This window comes from Arvicola amphibius, chromosome 13 (genome assembly GCF_903992535.2).
Source record: "Arvicola amphibius chromosome 13, mArvAmp1.2, whole genome shotgun sequence".
Taxonomy (NCBI): domain Eukaryota; kingdom Metazoa; phylum Chordata; class Mammalia; order Rodentia; family Cricetidae; genus Arvicola; species Arvicola amphibius.
Genome location: NC_052059.1, coordinates 49,357,034 through 49,381,621, shown reverse-complemented (window position 1 = coordinate 49,381,621; position 24,588 = coordinate 49,357,034). Strand labels below are relative to the sequence as shown.

The 24,588-nt window shown below is 41.2% G+C and overlaps 1 protein-coding gene across 1 annotated transcript in view; it reads right to left on the bottom strand.

The window, feature by feature from the left end:
• Nucleotides 1-24,588, bottom strand: part of Hmbox1 (homeobox containing 1) — a 125,476-nt gene that overhangs the window by 8,780 nt on the left and 92,108 nt on the right. The window contains 1 exon segment of the mRNA XM_042054104.1: nt 21,872-22,025. Coding sequence (XP_041910038.1) covers nt 21,872-22,025 — 154 coding nt within the window.

Below are 24,588 nucleotides of genomic sequence, written 5' to 3'. Positions count from 1 at the left end.
CTTTTATTCCCGTCCTCCTTGGAGGACCAAGTGTTCCGAACAGCACACAACAGCACCAAGCGGTTTCCTTCCTCTGCAATCTGAACTCGTCCCTTTGTTTCTGGTGGAATTCTTTCATGACTCGTTCCTCTGAAACCTCCCCACTCTGAAGTCTCAAGCCCTCAAAGCCGCCACTGTCACTCTCTCTGCAGATGACCTTGCCTTCGCGGTTATTGGTTTGCTAGATGTTTTTGCTTCTGAAATGCTAAACTTCTCGAGGCCATTATTCATTTCTTTTCCCATAGCCAAGAAAACATAAATCATTCCCCCTTTCAAGGTCAACTTCTCTACTTGTCCTCAATTGTATCCCCTCTCCCTCTCATTTTCTCAAATTCTTTCTTGCATTTCTCAGCTTTTCTCTGTACCAATGTAAAGACCTTATTTCACTGATTTCATGATGCACATTTCATTACTGTGACCCTTGCAATCAGGACACATCTCCTAACTGGTAATATTGTTTTGCTTTTTCCTCTCTCACTGGCGTGTACAGTAAGGTGTGCCTCACAATTAAGGCTTTGTCAGACTGGATGGAAAATAATGGCTGCTAAGACCTAAGGTCCCACGTAAGTGACAACTCTATGATCAGTATACCTTATAACTCTCTGGCCAAATAACCTGGAAGACCACGACTGATTCATATTCCTGACACATTACTTAGGTTCAAATACTTCCAGAGGTTTACTATGGAGGTTCGGGATTGCCTCACCATCTCCGTCGTGCTGTGGCTGCCATATAAGTAAGAAAGAGAGTAAGCCTGTGTCTGTCTCCTGCCTTTTGCCCTCCTCCAGTGCCAATGGCCTGAGAAATGAGTTTTCGTTACCAACCGAGTCCTACAGGACCTCATCTGCTCCTTCCTCACAGCTCGTCCATCTTGTACCTCCTCCCCCTCCCCAGAAAAGCACTGAAACCCAGGCCAGACTCCACCTCGGCTGTCTCACAGACGCTGGGGTCACAGGCGTGTAAGGCTAAGCCCAACACAGAACACACACAGCTGTCAGAGGCCTTTATCTCTGCCGAGCAAGAACGACGCAGAGCAGGAAATAAAACGCTGCTGACACGGCCGGCTTCCATGATGGGCTTCGCAGAATTCTCTGCAGGGTTTTCGAAGTGAACGAACACATTTTTACAACAAAAGGACCTTAGGGAAACACTGAAATAATTAAGAACCAGTTTGATGATTAATACAATTCTGTAGACAATTCATGCTCTAAAGTGGACTGGGATCAGGTAGAAGGCATTAGTATTGTGGTGCAGTGACTAACAAAAAAATACCATACTGGTTTTGGGAGCTAAATTAAAATTTTCAGTTATTCCTGGCATAATGTTTTCTATTAACTTGAAGTTTTAGAGTTCTCTTTTATGCTGTATTCCCAGGATTTAACTGCATACAATGAAGATCAGAGTAAGGAGACCCCGGTAATTTCTCTCAAATCAAGACCTCAGGAAAAGGATAATTTATTCATATAATTTAAGTCATATTTTTGAAAAAGCAGCATTTCCCCCTCTTTAAAAAAAACTGTTGCTATTGTTTTTTGAAATTATATGTATGAATGTTTGCCCAACATGTATGTCTGTGCACTGAGGTCAGAAGAGGGCGCTGGTCCGCTGGAACTAGAGTTACAGATGGTTGGGAGCTGTCTGTCGTGTTGGGACTGGGAATTGAGCCTGGGTCCCCTGGAAGATCAGCTAATGCTCTTAACTGCTGAGTCATAACTCCAGTCCTATTGTTTATGATTAAGAAATATTTTGCTTAACCTCACTGCTGAGCTCTGGCTAACATTTAAAGAATTAACACGAGTTCTTCATAAATCATTTCGAAATCTGAAGAGTTTTTCTAAATTCATTATAGAAGATTTGTACTATCCCAACACCCTAGTAACCACACATGACAAAGAAAAAACAAAAAAAAACACAAAACAAAAAAACCCCACAAAACCCTTCAGATAACATCCTGTAAATGGAATCTAGGAGCACATTAAAAAGACTATTCATCACAACCAAGATGGAGACATCCCAGGGATAAAAGCCTCCTGTAGTGTGAGAGACAAAAGCTGTATGATCATCTCACTGGGTGCACAGAGGAAATCTGGTAAGATTCCAACATCTGTTCGTGTCTGACACTTACCATTTCTTCAGCAGGAGATGAGGTAAGCCTGTGATGATGGGTCAGGTCTTACCCATCACTTTTTCGTGGGGACCTTAGGTCTTAGCTAGCAACCACTGTTTCCATCCAGTCTAACAAAACCTTGGTAGTAAGCAGAAGAATAAACTGGACACCACCAGTTAAAAGAATATTCAAATCAAAATTAAATGTAAGACTTGAAGCCAAAAGCGCACTAGAAGGAAAATTAAAGTACTCTGGAACATCAAAATGAATAAGGATTTCCTGGACAAGACCCCCAGTACAACAGGAAGTAACAACAAAGTGAAGAAACAAGCTACTGATTCAGAGAAAACGTCTGACAAAGTGTTGTGATATTTCATTTGTATTTTAATAAATAAAGCTGGCCTGAAGTTCAGAGAGTAAAACAAACACACCAATCAGCCTTACAGACCAGGCAGTGGTGACAGCTTTAATCCCAGTAGCCATAGTAGATTGCCATAGAAACAGGGTGGTAGTGGTACATGCTTTTAATCCTAGCACTAGAGAGGAATATAAAATGGAAGGAGAGCCGGGCGGTGGTGGCGCACGCCTTTAATCCCAGCACTTGAGAGGCAGAGGCAGGCGGATCTCTGAGTTCGAGGCCAGCCTGGTCTACAAGATCTAGTTCCAGGACAGGCTCTAGAAACTATAGGGAAACCCTGTCTCGAAAAACCAAAAATAAAAATGGAAGGAGACAGCTCTCACACACAGTCTCATTCTGAGATTCCTGGAGGCAGGAGCACCATTTTGAACTAAGAATCAGTGGCTGGCTGTTTTGCTTTTCTGACGTTTGGGTTGAACCCCAATTTCTGTCTCTGGGTTTTTATTCATCGTGCTACAACAAGGATTGACTCTAAAATATATAAGGAACTTGAATCTCATCCCCTGCTTGGGCAGTAAGATACAGACCTAGGATTGCACTATATTGACTAGTCTTATGTAACAAAAGTCCTGGGTCTTCCCCTTAGATGCTCAGTGAGAGGGAATTTTGCTTAGAGAAAAGAGAAGCATCAAAGAAGAAAATGACCATGTTTCTAATTACTCACAAAGGGAGTCTGGTTGGTCCTAGCATAAGACTAACAAATGTGTGAATAAGAAATGCATTAAGGAATGTAAAAAAGAATCTGGGGTGAGCAGAAAGCAGAGGCTCCAAGCAAGGTTTCTGGTGGAACCAGCATAATTTCTTCAAGCAGAAAGAGTTTCAGGGTCCCAGAAGGCTCCACAGTATCTCCTTCAGGTATGCCGGTGGTTTTAGCAATGGAGACATAGATGGCTATAATTACATCAGAATAGTGTTTCTTTTTAGTATTATGTGACCAAATTGGACTATTAAGGAAGTCAGCACATAGGCTAATGTCTAGAATTTCTTAATTACCACAAAACAAAGTCCTAGTTTCAACTTACCAGCAGACTATCAGGGTGGGCAAAGATGAACCAGACAAAACTTGCCAGTGTGGTCACAGCAGACGGAGGTAAACAGAGAACTATGAAAGGAAGCACAGTGAATGCAGGCACAGCAAGCAGACTGTAGCAGATGAGAGCTGACAGTTGTACAGGCTCTCAAGGAGAGAGCAGGGCTTCCAGGGCAGAGGTCTGGGCATCGTGAAACAATAAGAGGCAGAGTAAAGGAATCCTAAGGGAGCCTGCAGCATTCTGAGACTGGAAGACACACAACCCAGGCTGAGTACAAAGTGCCTGAGATGGGGCAGCAGATCAGAGTGGAGGAAAGACTGAGTCCATACTGTGCAGAGTGGAACCAACTCTTTAGGTGTCTTGGAGCGTGGGTTAAAGTAGGGACATCAAAGCTCTTTTTGTAGAGCAAAGCCAGGTGTGTAGCTGTGGCAGTAACTAAGGAGAAGGCATGATGTGGGGTAACAGCCCCTGGGGTGGTGCCCACACGCCCCATGACAGCCCTACAGAACCATTCATTATTCCTCTCCCAGCACTTTGGCTTTTAGTTGTTTTCTGTTTGTTTCAGTTTTTGTAAACAAAACAAAACAAAGAACATTTCTACTGTAGGGGATCTTGGTTATTCTTTCTAAAGGAGACTTGAAATCAAATGCTGGAACCTTACTCTTCATTCTATTGGAAATGCTTACGACCCTGGACATTCTGAAGTATACAAAAGGGGGAGAAATGTATGCACATGCCTGTGGGTAACAACAAAAGTGACAGCAAATTTTGTGGATGCTGCGCATCACTAAGGACATCGCCAGTGAGTGACCAGTACACAGCCTCCCAGCGGGAAGCCAAATGACGGTTTTGCTATATGATGATGGGAAAGAATTAGAATGAAAAGTAGCAAAATAATGTGCATGAGACGAGAAGCCATGAGCTGGGCACAAATGGCAATGCCCTTGAAGCACTTCCATTTCAGTAACACTTCAGCCCCTGAAAACCGAAGCCAGGGAATTCTTCCCTGCGTGTCTTGGCGAGACCAGCCCTAAGATGAGCTAACGCCGTGTGCAGACATTTCCCTCTGTGTCTTCATGCAGGCCACCTCTGCAGCAGGATCTACAGTCTCGCTGCTTTAGTTATCCAAAATAAGCTTTCAGGATTGTTTCCTACTACCCACAATTCTGTGCGAGTTTCTTCAGAAGACATTAACATTAAACCAGCCTTCATGCTACGAAGTTTAATTGTCCCACCTCCTATTTAAGAGCATCTATGTGTGAAATGATCTTTAGCAATAAAACAATTAAAATGTTTTCATTTCTTTGTTTCTATAAAATGGGGTAAAGGCAGAGATGACAGATGGGAAAGCCCTCCCAATGGAGGGATCTGTCTTTGCTACAGGCTCTAATATTTTTCCCATGCACTTACAGATCATTAAATAATATTCTACCTTTCCTTCAAAGATATCAAAGTTTTTCTAAGACTGATCATACCTTTAAAAGTTTCCATGAAACAGTCTGGGGCCAGAGAGAAATGAGAAGGGTAGAGCTAGAACTCTCCTGTGCACACGACTCCATCACTGAGCCTGGTCTTGTGGCAGTTAGGGGTCTGGAAGACTGCTAACTAGTCATTTGAAATGGGACAGTATAAGCTGCATTCCAAGGTTACAGAACTAACTAGATCAAGTCTTCTGACTTTGAGTTCAAAGTTGCTAGGTGAGAGGGACAGCAAATAGCAAGCAGGTAGCATGAAGGGAGAATGGTGGTGGCAGTTGTGGACAATACTGCGGGAGAGGGATGAAGGAATCACTTTATGATAACCCACAATTATGTATTTATATGTATATCAAAGTGTGTGCGTGTGCACACACGTGCTACACACACACGAGAGAGAGAGAGAGAGAGAGAGAGAGAGAGAGAGAGAGAGAACCAGGCACGAGAAACTTTCTTTTAAGTTGTTGTTCAGTAAATTTAAGCAACTCCCAAAACAATTCAGGGTATTGTAGTTGAACTTAGTTGTTTCCCAGGCTCTGAAGTAAGTTTCTTTTTTACTGAAGACCCTATGGACTGCTGGATCTGTCCCAGAAGCATGCTCTCTGCAGACTAGGTTTCATAGTAGTGGAAAGTGCTATGCAAGCTACCATGGCAGAAAAGCAATCAACAGTCCTGCCCAGCTGAGACACCTATGAACCACAACAATGATCAGAATGGCAAGATATCCCCCAAATGTGTAATAGTGGAACTTATATCTTGTTGGTAACCAATAGCTATGTAATTGTACGTAAGGACCATTTAGTGGGAGGGAATTCATGTCTGATAGTGGAATCATAGCCAATTACCCATGGCTGGTGAGACAACATAGCCCCAGAACCCAAAGCAGTATAATCACTTTCTGCCTTCCCTCTACTTATTCCTGTACCCACAGATACATGTAGCTCTCACTCCTCATGAAAGAAGCTTCTTTTTGCAGGAGAGGCCATTACAGAAAGCCACAACTGGCCCAAAAGCAGAGAACAACTGATGGGTTGCCCAGCCCCAGCTGCTACATCTGTAACACAGCCCCTGTACATCTGACTCAGGAAACACCAAGGATGAAGGGTGGAGAGGCTGCAAGTGCCACAGAGGACCAGACTGTCTGCTATGAGACTGTGTCTTCTATACATGACATGGAAGCTGCATCTAGGAATCTCAACAATATGGCAGCCCAAATAAGACATAAACAATGACAACACCAGGAGACATGCTAACATGGATGGGAGAAATCTCACAAGGCCCCGCCCCTAGATGAGAAGCTATCAATGACTGCTGAGATCGGGAGAACCAGTTTTTCCCAGGAATGAGCCCCTAATTGGTTATCGGATACCAGTGGTCAGCTCTAAAACACACACATGTGAGCAATGCTAAATGAACTCAGCAGGCTGTTGTTTATATATTTATATGTGCATACACATGGAACAATCATCATCAAAGAAAAAGAAGAAGCCAATAGAGATAATGCATGGAAGTAGAAAGAGGGCTTGGTGATGGAAGGGAAACAGTTGAGAGGGAGCAGAATATGTTAGCAGGGGATTGAAGATGATCAAAAATTTCATTCATATTATATATGTATGAAATGTCATAATGAAACCTACTATTTTGCAAAATTAATAAATGTTAATAAAAATTTAAAAATTCATATTGTACATGGTAAATACATATAAACAATTTAAAAAAACCAGAACTTCCCACATATAAATAGTAGCTAGTTAAATAAGTTAACACAAAAGGATCTATATATTTAAGAGCAAGATAAATAAAATGTCTAACAAGAAAAATACAGAAAGAGCCAGGCATGTAGAGATCAGCCTGCTAATCCTGCACTCACCAGGTGGAGGGAGGAAGAAAAGGAATTCAAGGTCATATTCAGCTGTGAGTTTGAGGTTGAAGCCAGGTGGGATTGCTCACACCTGTAATTACCTAGAACTTGGGAAGCGAAGGCAGGAGGATGTCAGTTCAAGGCTAGCCTGGGCTACACAATGAATGGCTATCTCAAAACAAGCAAGTAAAAGAACAAAACAGGAAACAAGCAAGTAAGCAGGCTTCTCTCAAATCCAACCCACCTGCTTCTCCATATACTGCAGCCACCATCACGTACACAAATGGGGGCATAATCAGCTATGCAGTAAGGCCACTATGGCCATAATTTCCTTAATTCGTTTGATCTCATCCTAAGTTAGATTCAGAAGAGAGAGAGAGTTGCTAACTTAAATGTCCATAAATTACAACATATTTTCAAGGTAGCATTCATAATAAAATTATGTTTAAAAGGTTATGTAATGATAGTTAATATTGAATTGCACAACCGATATAAATCTCTTCTGTTTAAAAAGATATGTACATAAGATACAGAGATAGGACTGAAAAACACAGGAAGCATTAACGATACCAGCTAGTGATAGCATAAAAGGGCCTTACTGTCTACTTTGTATTTTCTTGTATTTCCTCACAATTTATATATTAATCATATAATAACTTTATAAAGCAAAATGCAATTTTTGAAAAGAAAGTATGCTGTCTTATGATGTGAGAAATGGATTTTTATATAATTATTCTTAATAAAGTTTCGTAGTTTGTCCTCTACCTTTTAGCAACATTTAAGAGTGTTTTGCAAATGCACTAGAGTACGGCAAGCAAAAGCCATCATCCTACGCTAATGCCTTTTTACAGATGGGTTCATTTTTAATTCTACAGGCAGAACAAAATAAATAACGGCTCTCCCCACATCAACCTTTTAAAAGGTGTACGTGAAGAGGAAAGCTAAAATATAAATGAGTTCTTTTGCAGAGAAAGCTGTCTGTTTTCACAGTTTGGCAGTGTCTTAAAAGTTTTACAAGGGAAAAGCCTGTGAAAATAAAGAGTTTTAAGCAGAAAAATTAGTATCAGCCTATGGACAGATCAAAGACGTAAGAAGACAAATTTTCAAATCGTTCATAAATGCCCATGGAAGTCCTAACACAGCCCATTGTAGAGCAGACCCTGACAAGGAATCAGACCTTTATGCTGGAAAGAAACATCAGCAGGTCAGCATCTTCTACTTGTAGTAAGAAAGTGAATTTCATAGATGAAGCCAGGAAGGAGAAAGAACTGCCTTATTCAAGGTCACATGGCCTGTAACGCAGGTTTCCTAACTCAGCTCATTTACTCAGAGTCTTAACAGGAATGGCCATTGTTAGCTAAAGACAGGAAACTGTTTCTGATTTTGTTTAAGATATGCTATGCAAACCTCCAAAGATGAATCAACTAGCCCATGGTCCTGCTAATCTCACAGGAGTTCCTGATGAGGGACCCATGCTACCTGCAGGTTCAAAGCTGCATCTCACCAAAGGGCTTTGCTTCCTTGAAAAAGGAAATCTCAGGGGACAACTATAACAATAACCCATCTTTCTTCTCCGGGCAGCAGAGGATTAAATAAGCTCTGGACTAAACCATCATTACACATTACCAGTCTGTGTCTACACTGGGGTTCACTTAACCTACATGCATCAATACCTCTGCAGACATCAGAGGGTATAGGCTTCCAACTAACTCTTTATCAAGACAGCAAGATGCCCTTTTCAAACAAAACAAACAAAACCCTCAAGGCTGAGAATTATGGACACCATGTATGAAATATGGCCTTCCAAGGTTTACATGTTGCAAAGCCCTTCATTGCAGATTCCATGTTTATATGCTCGGTGGACTCGCGGCAAACTGCTGGCACTGATAGCCAGGCACTAGTCCCTTTCTCTTTGCTGTCACAGGTTATCTGAAAGAGGCCACTTAAAGGAGAAAGGGTTTATTCTGGCTCATGGTTTGAGGGACATGGTAGTTTGGCATGGTGGGAGAGCATGATGGGAGTTTGCTCACATTCCAGGAGACCAGTCAAAAGGGAGGACAGGAAGCTAGACCATGTTATACACTCCAAAACCCATTCCCCAGAAATCCCTTTCCTCCAGTTTGGCCCTATCTCCTAAGAGTTCCACAGCTTTCCAGAACACCACCAGAAGCTGAGGCCCAGGGTTTCAAACATATGAACCCAAGGGAAATTTTACATCCCAGTCAATATAGATAGCAACATTTCTGGGGTTCTCTGGAAAAACAACAACAAAACCAAACAAAGAGTAAACCTGGCAAGTTCCCACCACATTAAAAAAAAACAAAAACAAAAACAAAAACAAAAAAAAACAATGAAGAAAGAACACTTGCCTGCGACAAGCGGCCTGACTGAAGTTCATGAAATTTCCAAGCATCTGGTCACCTCTCCACTTTAACAATAAAGAGAAGGCTATGCCCAAAGGGTGGTGCTTGGGTCTGCTTGTCCACAAACTTTCTAGAGAAACTACCAATTGTGAGTGAAATGCAAGTCCGCTGAAAGTGACATTTTGAAAGTTCACAAACTCTTGGGCACTGGGGCTGGTGAGTTCCACTTCAATTTGCTTCACCTACAGCCAGGCTGTGGCTGTACCTTTTGCTTTACTGATAGGAAGTAGATTTGTAAGAGAGAACTGGAAGGTAATCCAGAATTAAGTTTCTCATACTTGGCAGACCAATAATGTATCATAATACAAAGATCAACAAAAGAGGACTGATACAGATCAACTCATTATCTCCTGGATGTTTTTTTTTTTCTTCCTTAGGATCAATACCAAGCTTTTGCAAAATGCACATTCATGCCAAAAGGATAATGTCTGAGCCTAAAATGAGAACTGGTTTTCCTGGGGATCAATCTATTTGTTTTTTTCTCATCTCAATAAGTAGCAAACCAAGTATATAAACCCTTAAGAATTGAGGCTGCAATAACGTCTCAGTCTTTGGCCAAGATTGAGTGAAGAAAGACTCGGGATGCACTGGTCTGCAGTTCCCCCAGTACTTCCTGAAGCCTAGCTTTCCACTTCCCGTGTCTTGGGTTCATAACCATTTTCAGTGACAGTCAAACTATCAGAGTATAGGTAATGGGCCTTCAGCGGCCTTTTAAAAGGCTACAGAGAACTTTGTCTCAAAACAAAACAAAATAAAAAACCAAACACCCTGCCCCCCAAAAAAAACTTTTTCTTAAAAACAACAAAAGGCAGGTTGTGGTAAAACACTTCTTAAATCCTAGCTCCCAGGAAGCAGAGGCAGGTGGATCTCTAATTTTGAGGCCATCCTGGGCAACAAACCAGTTAGTTTCAAGACAGCCTGGGCTATTGTAGGGAGATTATTTAAAAAAAAAAAAAGCCAAATTAATTCTGATAATACCTGATGGAACACATGTTACTACTCAATGCTATTGCTAAAAGGCTGTTGAGCAACTGTATACAAGGTTAGTAAACTTCCAAGTAATAACTAAACAGAAAGGCTATTTTGTTGATCAGTCTGCAAAATGACAGAAAAGAGAGTCTGGGCTTTTGAAAATTATATTCATTTATCTTATTTTACATGTATGTGTGTAGTACCAGTGGAGGTCAGAAGAGGAAGTCTGATCAGGCTGTGAGCTGGGAACCAAACCCAGGTCTTCAGCAAGAGCTGAACCACGTCTCCAGCCCTAGTCTGAACTTTTAATGTATGAATGAAAATGAAATTTATGCCCTGCAATGCTGAAGCATACCTGGAGAGTCCATATATGGCGGTTCTACTGAAGTTGTCCATACTGGCTTTCATGGTCTAAGTTGATGAGGACGACTGACCTCTTCCTCAAAAGGGCACCAGATCTCATTACAGATGTTGTGAGCCACCATGTGGTTGCTGGGAATTGAACTCAAGACCTTTGGAAGAGCAGGCAGTGCTCGTAACCACTGGCATGTCACCAAAGCAATAGGACAGAATAATTTGTAGGAGGCACTGTATCATGACCAGGACTGCTATGGCACACAGGTCTTCTTCCAAGTACAGTTTAAAGAGCACATCCAGGGATTTTGTACCATGACACTTAGCAATACATTCAAGTTTCCTCAACCAAAAGACAGTCATGTAGAACACTGACTCACAAGTTCCTCTCCTACCACACTCACGAGCAAGCCCTTGTGTAAGTTGTGATCTTAGGACCTAACAACTTTCCCCCTCACTGTTAACAAGAGCCAAGGCCTCCTTTGATCCTGATGATGATAGAGTGTCCCCTAGTATCTTCCACAGGACTTACACAAGGTAGAAACTGGCATATCTGAACCTTAAGAAGAAGCTCACTCACTCGTTTCCCACAGAGTTTTCAGTAAGTTCATGTGGTGATATTTTGTTTGTGCTCTAACAAATAAAATTTGTCTGAAGATCAGAGGGCGGAGCTGGCCATTAGTTAACCACAGAGGTCTGGAAGTCTATACAGACAGGCAGGAAGTGACATGGCTGGGAGGAGAGAGAAATATAAGGCGGGAAAGAGTTGGCTGTGGCTTGCTCCTTTGTCTCTCTTTCAGCATTTACCCTGATTATTAAGACCAATTAGAACTTGTGCAACAAGTTCAATTAGTTTTCACACATCTAAAGTTCGGGTTCTTATGAAGCCATTATATCTCACAATGACTCGTTAATATGCTATGAACGGTGTTTGGTGTCCTTGTAGACTACGGCTACAGGATGGCATGAGGAGCGTGGGGTTGTCTGTTCTGGCTCAAGAACTATTGAGAAACAGGGGTTCAAACATTGTTAAAAATAACAACTGCTGGCAAAGCATCCACAAGAGAACGGGGAAAACTTTTAATCCACCTCAAAAGCATCATGATAATTTCTCTTTTAGCTATTTCTGTTTGACCAGAAAGGAACCAGGAAGTATAATTTGCCAATTTTAAAATGCATTTAAGGACAGTTCATCTTCTTATCGGCTATGAGAAATGGATTGGGATAACTTTACTCGTCAATAAGTGGCAAAGTTTTGTTGTTTTTTCCTCAAATAGGCTAATGGACTGAAATGAGGTCATGTCCAGGCTCCTGCTGTCTCATATGAACGCTAAGAACTTCCTTCTCTTTGCGAGGTACAGGAGGTGCAGCTCGTCACGCTCCACGAGTATTCCACAAGGGTAAGGAAGAGGAGAAACTCATTTTAAAATTCAACTTCCAGTACCTATTAATTCCAAAATGTCTCCTTTATTCCCCAGCATTTCCTATTCTAGAACAGTGGTAACATCAGAACGGGGAGGACCAGCTGATGCCAAACCATCTCAGGGAGGCAGAGGGCATGCGCATTCATTCTTATTCACTACAGAGCAGAGCTCAGGAGCTTCAAGTCTGCCGGCATAGAACATTTTTTTTTTTTTATGGGTGAAGGAAAACAACAACAGTGAGCAAAGAGAAGACAACACTGAGGGAATGAAAGTGATTTCTGAGTCATTTTAAGTGGGACCTTTATATCTTCCCATTATTTCTTATCTCTGAATTGAACTAAAGGCCCTAAAATTTTGAACAAAATCACAAAGTACTGTACTACTCTGTCCCTCCTCTGAGCCTGACAGGTTTGGAGGAGCAGACCTGGGATAACAGTCTGCGACTCTGCTAAAGTTTGGGGTCTTCTTACATATTCATTTCATCATACTCAAGCTACACTTAGAACCATTAGCCCTCATGCCCAGTGCCATGTACCTCATATGCCTGCTGGGTCTAACAAAATGCTTGCTTGGAGCACATAAAACATGCCGCTGAAGAGCCAGGTAAAACACACTGAGCAAATGGGGATGATTCTCTCTGGCAATGATACTGTTTCTAACTCCATCCTGACAATGCACCTTAACACCAAGTCAATGAGAAAACTGAATTTTGTAACTTTTATAACAATGTCCTTTATAATATGGGGGGAATCAGAAGATTTTAAAGAAGTCAGTGTGGCTGGAATGGCAAGTTACTTATTTTCATGTCTAGAAAAGGGAGTCTAGTCAGGCTCTCACTTTAGAAAGGAAGTCTGGGAAGACTGCTAACTAGTTTCAGTCTTTCAATTCCTATGCTGTCCTATAAATCATGCCTACTTAAACCATAATCTTGGATAACTGGCACCGAAAAAGCAAAAACACTCCATTTTGTTTATATGTGGGAAGAAAGTGGCGGCACAGACAACTTGGAAAATGGATAATGAAAAATATGATTAGAGAACTCACTGCGGCATGGATTCAAATCAAAATGCAGAGACAGCCAAGCTTATAGGATGCAAGATCCCTCGCCACTCTAGCCCGAATGAACGCATGCTCACAGCACGTCTCTCCTGCTACTGGCAAGTCCTGCCTCCTCTCAACCCACTGCAACATCCTGTCCCAACCACAGCAAGCAGCTTGTGTGCCTCTGCAGTGTCTCCTCTCCTGACGTCACTTTATCCCACTGGTCTGACTGCCAGTCTCTTGTGTGGGGGTAGCCTGGGCCCCACCCATCATTCACTTCTCCTACAGGACCAGAGCTTTTCAATATGCCTCAGCACTACGTAGTGTTCCACCGAGAAAAGTGAATGGCTACCTCTTCTTCCCACATTCCTCAAAATAAAAAAAAAAAAAAAATGAGATGAAGTCTCTGTTTCCCAGGCTGACTTTGAACTTTGGACTCAGATGACATTCTTGTCCCAGTTTGACAAGCACCTGGAACAACTTGTAGGCACTGCTATGTCCTGTTTGGATTGTTTTCATTTTAAAAGAAAGGCAAAGCAGACTTTAATTGATTAAGAAATATGAAAAGTGGTAACTTCAGAAATTTCCAATTCAATAAAAGTACTCTATGCCTTGATTAAGGTTCTATTGCTGTGAGAAATACCATGACCATGGCAACTCCTATAAAGGAAAACATTTAATTGGGACTGGCTTATAGTTCAGAGGTTTAGTATATATCATCATGGCAGGAAGCATGGCAACATGCAGGCAGATGTGGTGCTGGAGAAGGAGCTGAGAGTTCTACATCTGGACACAGAAGCAGCAGGAAATGAAAGCCACAAAAGCCACACTGGGCGTGGTTTGAACATCTGAGATGTCAAAGCCTGCCCCCAATGACACAATTCCTTCAGCAAGGCCACACCTCCTAATAGCCACTTACTATGAGCCAAAGGGGACCATTTTTATTCAAACCACAACACCATGAAAGTTATTAATATATATTATTATTGTTATCTAAATTTTATTCACTTATTTTGGGGAAGGAAGTGCATACAGAGGTCAGAGGTGAACCTACATGTGTCAGTTCTTTCCTTTGAACATGCGACTACCAGGGACTTAACTCAGGTGGTCAGGCTTGGTGATAGGGGTCTTAGATCACTGAGCCATCTCATTGGCTCTATTTTTTTTCTTAATCTTGAACATGTAGTGAAAGGAAGATTATGAACTATTAATCACATGGCATGTATGCCGTGTAAACGTAGTCATGAAATCACAGCACTTCTACAGATGAGTATCATCTTTTTTTTTTATTTTTATATGTAGGGGTGTTTTGCCTGCACATATGCCTGTGTACCATATTTGTGCCCGGTGCTGCAGAAGCTTGAAGAGGGTGGTTCCCCTTGGACTGGAGGGTATAGACAGTTGTGAGCTGCCATGTGGGTGCTAAGAATGGAACGTCAGCTCTCTGGAAGAGCAGCTGTTAACCACTGAGCCATCTTCCTAGCCTCACAGTCATTACATTTGGCAAGTGGCTCGCCTAAGAGTACCTACAACAATGTGTTCTTAATCACTACATTATCAGCTATTAAATGAAAAGAACATAAAAACAACACAACATTTACAGAAAATAATTTAGGTTGTATTATGTCTCTCAATCTTTATCTTTATACACTTGTGTCTGTTGCTATTTTGCTATCACTCATTGTGATCAGTTTCTCAGAGACTCACCCAGCAGCCCAGGCCAGGCTGGGATTCATTGCTCTTCCCAGTCTGGCTTCAAACTCATAGGTGATCCTCCTGCCTCAGCTTCCCGAGTCACCATGATTCCTCCTTGCCTCGTGTTTTATTATGAAAACGTAACTGCTTCACATCATGTCATCTGTATCTTCCCTCAAGTTTACTAAGTCGTATCCGTCCTGTGCTGTGGCTTTCCACTGAACAAATCCACCGTTACCGACTTAGACACTTGTAAAAAGCAATCACACTTAAATGGAAAGAGTTAAAACACAGACTCCATTTTTCTCTCGATATTACTAACTTGATGAGACCCAGGAGCTAAAGGGTACTTTCCTTAGCAGGCTCACTCAATTCAGCAACAATATAATACAGAAGAAAACAAAATATTCTTGGGACCATAAAGAAAGTTTTAGGGATGAAAAGAAAATAAGAGAAATCAGTTTTTTCTAAGTTACTATTTAGACATGAGTTTGCAAGTGACTTTGTTTACCACTCTTTGTTAGGAGAGATCATAACCCTCTAGGATATTTCATTATCCTACACCTATAAACACCAAATTTGAGGGACTCTCTCTATAAGACTATTGCTGAAGGAGGCATTAACAAACTGTCTTTGGAAAACGGTCTTCTGACAGAGCCCATTCAGGGATGACTCTGCTCACAGTACCCAGGCCATGCCAGCCTGCCCTAGAGCTTAGTTTCTGAAAATCTGGCTTTCTTGAATCCTCCTGGCAAGGAATTCACCAAAACTACAAGTGAAAAGAGACAGGAAAGAGACTGACACCAAAATCCAAGCATTAATACAAACTGTCCTGGGAAGAATTCCAAAATGCTGAAGACCAAGGGAATTAAATTACAGACCCCTCAAACAACATTCTAGAAACATGCTTTATAAGCCGATTGGTCTATTCCATACTAATTCTCCCAGGAAGCAATAAGACACTTGTGTGAAATGCATCTGTGTGTCAGACACGTCTCAAACGCAGATTATACGCACATCAGGTTAAGGGCAGGGACACCAAGTTTAGAGCTTTGATTTAATTTGTGTTTGCCATAGTACTGTGGCTGCAATGCTATTTTCGCTCACGACAGCAGTTATTCTAAGAACCTATTTTTGGATACTTGAATTTTGGGGGAAGGAGACACTCACTCTCAGGCTTGTGTTCAGTGTTGCTTCCTTGGCTTCTGGGGAGAATATTCTGGATTAACTTCTTAAAGTTGTTTTGTTAAGTTCAAAGGTCAAAAGAACAAAAACCATTTTCCTTATAATTCCAGGGCTCTATGTTGGTCTTTTTTTCTATGACTTAAAGAAGAGGACCATGACAAAAACAACCAAAGAACAAAAGCATGCTATAGGTATTCTGGTCAAGAAGAACAACAAAACACGCGGTAGAACTCCAAGTGCACAGACACATTCCTTTGTATCTTCTTGGACACGATGACATACAGGCATTCAATCACTCGACTAGAAGTAACAGCATAAGTAACTTTCTCACACCTCTGACTCCAGAGCTGGTGACCAATCACTGCACCAACCTGATCCTGCCAGGCCTCTCACATTTATTCCTGAGTCTGGTCAAGGCTTCCCCAAGTTGTTGCTTTCTTCCCATCTTACCTAACTGGGTTAAAAGCCTGTGGCCTGATTTCAAGGCTTCATTTACCTTCCCCTCCCTTGAAATGAAACAGGGGTAGGAACAATAGACAGGTTTCATTCTCTGCATTCTAGTCACAGACCCTAATACTCCAGAGATACACTTGTTTCCAAAGGTAAAGGAACACCAAGGCCAGATTCCCGACAGATGCATAGGAAAGAGTACACTGGGAGGCCTGGCTGCAATCCTCCAGACTCAGATCCAGCCTGCTCATGACCTTCGTCCACTGTGACTGTTTCTAAGCTCTCTGCCAGATACTGCCTCACTACCAAGAAGCAGTTGATTGACTGAATGTGTGAACGGGCAGGTTTCTGGAATGGAAATCCCAGTATGTGTCTCATATTATTTGCAGATGTAGACCTTTCAAGTGTGCAACATAGTTAATGTTTTCCATCTTGTGAATATACAAACCACTGAGGTAAGTCTAGCCTAGTGCTAATATACAGCAAAAATTTAATAAGTAACTGATCTAAGATTATCCAATAATGTCATTCTAAAATCTCTATTAAAATACTCAAATCTTCTTTAAGACAACAAATACTGTTCTAAATAGGAAACACGACCAACCTACACAGATAGGATAAACCTGTGATTCCTCATGTTCCTATGGCCCAACATCAATTATTTTCTTAACATTTGTGCTACATCTTTCCCTATAAAAACCCTTATATGTTCTTAGCTAAACAGAAGCTAAAAGGTATGTTAATCCAGGGCTAACCAAGGTCTACTTCATGTGCTAAGAGCACTGTATACACCCAGAAGAAAATGGCTTTCTCTCCAAGGGTCAGGACTTATATGCAATAAGCACTGTCTAGAGAGACACATGTAACTCAGCTGTCGACTGGATTGTATGGCCTTAGCAACTCACCTAAGCCCCCTGAGCCTTGGCTGCCTCATTTGGAAAGGGTGGCAATGGGGATCAACTGTGGAGGGTAGACAGGGGATGCTCCTAATGGTGTCTTCCCTTTTTATGTGTAGTTCTGTTGAGGTATGACTCACGTGTGGAGCAGTTTACATATCTGAAATATGCTTTTGATATATTCATAAAACAATGTGTTCTTCAGCTGTTTCCTGACCCCCAGGCCTCTATCTTCCCCAGCCTGAGGAAATACCAACTACGTTCTTTTTCTACATATTTGACTATTCTGGGTATTTCTATAAATAGAACCACATAATATTGCCCCTTGTGATAATGTTTCTGGGAGTCACTATTGGAAAAGTCACATACGTAGGATAGAGAATGCAAGAGGACAGCAAAGAAAAAAGAGCAATATTCATAATGTTAACATCATGACCGTCTACAGTAAGCACAACGCTCTGGTAAGTAGTGGGGAAAATACATCACTGAAGTGCTTTGGGTGTTAAGGCACAGGAAACCACACACACACAGTCTCTGCACATGCATGCACATTTGTGCACATGTGTGCACGTTCTCCTGTCAGTGCTTTGCTTTTCTCAGTAAAATGTGAATTAGGTCACCACAAGAGGAGGTTGAGGTGTTTTCAGAGAGAAAACAAAGTGTAAAATAATTTTAAGAGGAAAGGGTGAGCCAGGAAGGCAGTGAGTGCTTGACAGAACTGAAGAGCTACTTGAGGTTCATGGCCATGAATTTTAAGTTAGGTAAATCAGCAGGGTTTTAAGAGTTGGGTTTTTTCCCCTAGCTACATTTAGCTGGGGGAAAACATGTAGAAACTGTGTAAGTTGAAAGATGTAACCAGATATCACCTGTACCCGAGGCTTGAGCTGAAAATAACTTCATGACGGCGCTCCCATTTCAAATGCCATGACAACTTTCTTCGAGTCATGCCAGGTAACTTCATACTTCCTATTAGCCGGGATAGGCTTACTCTGAAAACAAGCACTCTCAGCAATAACTGTACTACTACGGCTTCATACTCATCTTCATCAACTTACCAAGGCCCTACATTCCCAACAATTTACTAGGAGGGTTGGGTGAGTGGCTAGAATCAACCCTTGTCTAATTCTGAAGTTTATCTTCCTTTATTCTATCATTACACCTAAATCTTCATCTTATAAAGAACTGGGGTCTAGGGAAGCTGAAAGATTCTTCCAAGGCCAATCTATTTCTAACGGTGCAGACCTGTGTCTTTGGTGAGTGCCCTGACCATCTATCTCCTTTTACGCTCTTGCTGCTGACATTCCACGCTCAGCCTACAGCTAGGTATGTCTTTCCTCAAATTCCTTTCTGATAGCTATGCCTTCTATTCATATCTTATTCCTTTGTCTTTTTACTATAATCTAGGCCCTTATTACTTAGGCCCAGATTATTCTAACAGCCTCCTAATCTGGCTTTGTATAATATTAAAATTTCCGCAGCAGGTAAATTTGTACAAAGATTAATGTTTACACAGAGTTAAAAAGAGATGGGAGAAAAGGAGAATAACTTCTGCTAGACACCAAGATTCTGGGGGCATAATTAAAGTAAATGTGGTAACAGTTGTGTAACTATAGATACATTCAGGGCTTTAAAATATACACTTTCAACAAGGGAGCTCTATCTCAATAAAGCTATTTTTTCTTTGTTTATATGTTTTAAGGGCATTTACACTTGTGTGTGGAGGTCATATGACAACTTTGTGGAGGTGGCTCTCTCCTTCCACCTATATGTAAGTTCCGGGGATTGAACTCAGGGTGCCAGGCTTGCACAGCCAAGTGTTTTCCCTGCTGAGTCATGTCAGTGGCCTTTGTGGTTTCTATACTTATTCATCCAGACCATGACTGACAACATTCAGACTGCTGTCAGTGTTCTGATACGAGATGACAGCGTTCTTTTCTGTCACTATATCTTTGACAGTATATATTCCAGTCTAAGTTTCTGGAAACAGGAATGTTGTTGCAAAGGGCAAATCCATTAGTAATGGCCCCTGACACTGCCTAGCTCTTTTCCATGGAAGCTGCTCCATTTTGCATTTCCATAATAATCGATCAGAATGCCATTTCTCTAGAGCCTAATCAAGAGAAAACTTGAACAAACCTGGTGATTTTTGCCCATGTGACAGGTGAGAAGAATGGTATCTCAATGGAGTTTGAATTTGAATCACTTGACTCAAGGTTAGTATCTTGGCTAGGATGCAGTGGTTTACACCTGTAAATTCAGCACCTGGAGGCTGGCACCGGAGGACTGCCATGTGTTGAAGGCTTGCCAGGGCTAAAGTGAGACTGTCTCAAGAAAACTAAACAAGAATGACAACAACTTTAGGACTTTTGTATGTGCTTAAAAGGCTTCTGCATTATTTCTGTGCCACTCCCTTAGTCATCTTTATTTATGTGCCACTCCCTTTAGTCATCTTTCTGTAGAGCTGTTGGTCTTATCTCATTAGGAATTCTTTACATATTAAGAGCGATAAAAGTTGCAAATATTTTATTCCAATTTATTTTACTACTTTGCTTAGTTTAATCACAGCAGTTCTGTTCATTTATATCTATCCATCATTTCCTTTCTGCTTTTTGATTAGGAGGCTCAGTTAGGAAACATCTCTCCCATCTCCAGATTTCTTCTATGAAGAGATACCCTATGTTTCCTTCTTCTATGTATTATGAATTCACTTTCCTAATTGATTTAAAATTTATCTTCCTGTATGGAGTGAGGAATGAAATAGTCTTTACTTTTATTCTATACCAACATATTTGAATAAGGCTTACTTGGTGGTGCTATGTATTTATTCAAACATTCAGTCTAGCCAAAAAGTGTGATACGCTACTCTAAGGCTAGGAGATTTCATCTTCCACTTCTGAGAATACAAATCTCCATTTTTGGAGGACGCAGATCATTTAGACAATTGATACTCAGTGCTTTGAAAGGCTTTCAGCATTTCTGAGAACTCAGGCCTGAGCCACACCTTCTCTAGCTGTGCCAGGTTAAGATGAAATGAAGCCAGAAGAAACTAAGTCCTAGGTGAAGATATTAATTAAAATTGAGATAAAAAATGTTAGAACTAAATAGGAACCTTACAAAAAGATAAAATGCTGTATATCTTTTTGTCTAAAGTTAGTCAGTGTGATCCATGGATAGATGTTGCTACCTTGAAAGAAAAATTTAGAAGTAAAGGAAACCTAGTCTCTGAGTCCCTGAGGTTCGACTCCTAAAACATACAGAGAATGTAATCCACTGTTTTCATGGTCTCAATGTTTAATCCATTCTCATATTGACTTTATGTAATAAATGCACTTTAATATCTTAATGAAAAATTTAACTGACTCTTATCAGTATAATTAGAACCCATAGTAGGCACAGAATAATATCAAAATTTATCATGTACCCAGAGGAAAATATATAATGCTGTGAATAATTTAAGGTAGGCATTATTTTCATTCCCATCTTCTGTATGGAAAATTTGAAACAAACTTTCAGAAAGAATCAGACTTCCAGATGAGGGAAAAGGAGCAGGCTGCAGTCAGATTTCCAGAGCACGAGTCTCCCCTGCTCACTTCAGTCAATCGGGAAGAAACAGGTTCACGGTTATGAGAGAACTGCACAGCCACGGGTAACCGACAGTCCCACTGTGGCTGCCTATCCTCTTCACTTATATCATTTGAACTTCAACACTGTGAAGCTTGTCCTCATCAGGCAGTGATGTCGATGTACTGGGAAACAGCAGTGCAGTAGGTGAAAGAGAGGGCAAATGTCCTGAGTAACATATTGCTGGTACCGACATTTCCATTTTAGAGACAAAAAAGATACAGTGTCGGTCTCTGACCTGATCAGAACCTGATCAGGTTTTGGTACTTCTGAATCTTCATCAAGTGTTCTTTCCAGGATGCCACACTGGCGGTCAGATTAGGTAAGATTGACCCTGCTGCCTGTCTGTCAACCTCTCCACCAAGTCAGAGTCATATAGATATCACTCATGCAAAGAGTGTGTGTGGAAGGGTACTTAAAGGACAATTAGAATATATACTAAATACAGCAATGTGTTATAAAAGATGGGGAAAATGAAACTGCCAAAAGTGTTGAAACCAGATATGGATCAGGTTTTGTTAAAGTTTAAACCTTTGGAGACCCATCTTTTGAGTCATCCCCCTGTTGCAAAAAAGTGAGTCTCAGAGCTGTCCTTTACAGTTCAACACTGATGAAAATAAAGACTTCACAGTGTTTTTTCAAAACAATAGAAAGATATATTTAAAAATATTAACTCTAAATACTGTTATGCTACCGATGAGGAAATTAAATTGTATATAAGTCAAATAGGCCGATAAATGCTAAAACCAGCTTTGTGAGTTCTCCTATTTCAACAATTCTGGAAGTCTATAATATTCGTAGAGCTAGAATCTGAACCTCAGATTACTTGTTGTAAATGAAACTGGTCTGGGAAGCGTTTCCCAGCAATAGGAGAAGTACCTTTCCATAACAGCTAGGCACTCCTTTCTCCAGGTAAATCTACTCCCCCGCCGGAGTCGGAAGGTTCCAGGTGTGGCAGAGACTGGAGGAGGTGTTTGTCTCCATTCAGGATCCTCTATTGGAATAGGGGCTGGTCTCATACTTAACGTAGCCCCTGGAATAAACAAAACATTTTTAGCATATATCTTGCAATTAAAAAAAAATCAGTAGTACAAGGATACCATGAAAACAAGACAATGAGGTCTGAGTATAAGCTTCTTGGTACTGAGACTTGAAGGCCAATATATTTAATATTGTTATTTTTAAAAACACGATCAAAAAGCTGTAGAGATTGCTTGGTGGTTAAAAGCACTGACTGCTCTTCCAGAGGACACAGGTTCAATTCCCAGCACCTAAATGGCAGCTAACAACCATCTGTAACTCCAGTTCCAGGGTATCCAATACCCTCTTCTGGTCTCTTCAGGCACCGTACACATATGATTCACAGACATACATACCAGCAAAACACCTACACACATAAAACAAAAATGACCAAAAGAAAAAACCTGAAACAGTAAAAGCCTCTTCCTTCAAGAGCCTGCAAAAGTCATCCTAACTGCCACCTTTCCATCAGCTCATGTGTCTGTTAGCTCCTTCAATGCATTTCACACAAAGCATGAGACCTATTTCTTCATAAAAAGCACTGGACTTTCCTTGTTGAGCCTTTTTTGAAATTTCTTCACAAGGCCAGATGTGGTACACATCTGTAATCCTACGACTTGGAAGTCAGAGGCAGGAAGATCAGGAGTTAAGGTTAGTCTCAGCTACATGAGACCTTGTTTCAAAAAGAAAAGTGTAAAATACAGCAGCAAAGAAAGTAAGAAGGTATTTCACAAGCAGTTAGTGAGCAGGATCCAGACCCTACAGGTCTACCACCTACCAATACTATATTCTTCACCTCTGACAGAACAACTTTGATCTGAGAGGGTTCACTAATTTAGACCAGCTATCTTCAAATAGCTTCAGCGAGTTATAATTCACTAATTCTCGACTTATCACATGTCTTTTCCTGTGGTTCGTTCTAGACTTGAGGCTAGCCTCAAATCAGAAGCCACACTGTCTCTGGCTTCTATGGACGTAGCTCACAGATGTGCATAGAGCTTGGCATGCTGCCATGGCAAGTCTCTGCCTCCCCTTCCTCTTTTACTCCTTGCACTGCTAAATTCATCTTTCCCAAACACAATTATAGTTATATCACTCTTCTGATTAAAGCCTCCAAGAAGTTCCCTTTGGCTGTAGTTTACCAAACTCCTTTTCTCTCTTTCTTCTGAGACAGGAGTAAGGCAGCACAGAATGCCTACCTCCATCTCTCAGTGTTGGAAGTATGGGCATGCTTCATCAAGCCCAGCTTATCAGAACTCTTAGTATTGTCCTAGAAAGGCAAGTTGGAATTGAAAGGGTTTATGTACATAAGAAAACATGTTAATCTCACACAATGAACATGTTTCTTCACGATAGGAACTATTTTCTATCATATCATCAAATAACACCATGGATAATGTCTCTATTTGAATATACACACACCCTTCCTGAGACAGGAGCATTCTATTTTGCTAGGGCTGGCCTTTAGCTCCTGGCCTCACTAGTTTTTCTGGTCTTAGCCTCCCAAGTAGTTGGAACCACAGGTACACAAAAGTGGTCCCAGCTAAACTCCTTTCCTAACAGCAACATCTTTATTTGTATTTTCTTGGATGGAGACCAATGGTTTAAACAATCTAGATTCTTCTTTTAAACATATCGTCTGTCTCTCCCTTCTTAGTAAATCTCTTCTTCAAACTGGAAGCTAAAATATCTCATCTCATTTTTAATTTTATTCCTCTCCACATATTATAGAGCCAGTACTACACAAATTTTATTAATTTTATATTAAAAATAAATCCAGGATAAAATGTTCTTTTTATATGTATTGAAGGTTTACAACAGGTCAGCATCATCTCTCACAACCATAACTGCCCAGGGCAGGTCTAAATATGGATCTTCACAGTAAACCATGCCTCCCCGTCATTGTGTTCTTCGATTTGGGCTCATCTATGACATGGAGAAACCCCAAGGCTAGATCACAGTGAGCCCTGCACCTGCTCTCTACATCTCCTGGGATGCTGTGCTTTAAGAAGTAAAATCAACCACACACAGTAGCCATGTGGAAGTCTGAAAAGAATGAAAGATATCCACCTCATCTCCAGGTGCCTTTGCCATTCTACCCGAGCACCAGACAAGGGAGGGAAAAGGCTATCTTGTACACTACGCCACAATATACATTATATGGATCCTTCTATACCAAGCTGACAGAAATAAATACCCAGACATTCAGTCCCAACAAAGGCATGTTGATAGTCAGTCCCAAGGGCTCATGAGTCCTTCCTTGCCTCCTGGCAGCTGTGCTTTTGTGGGGTGCTTTCCCATTCTGTACTCATGTGTAAGCAACAGCATGTTTCGTCGAGACTGAGACACTAGGGCATCTTTCTTTGCTTTCTTTCTCAGATCACTTGCTCAAGGGAGAAGTTGCTAGGTGAAATGGATGATGGGGCTCTTGAGGAACTGCTGTCTCTGGCCATGAGACAGTAAGGAACAGGGACAGCCAACATCCATGTGAGTGGCCTTGCAAGTGGACCATCTAGTTCCAGTGACTACAGCCCTGGCTGACGGCTTGACTAAAAGCTCATGAGGACGCTGCTCCT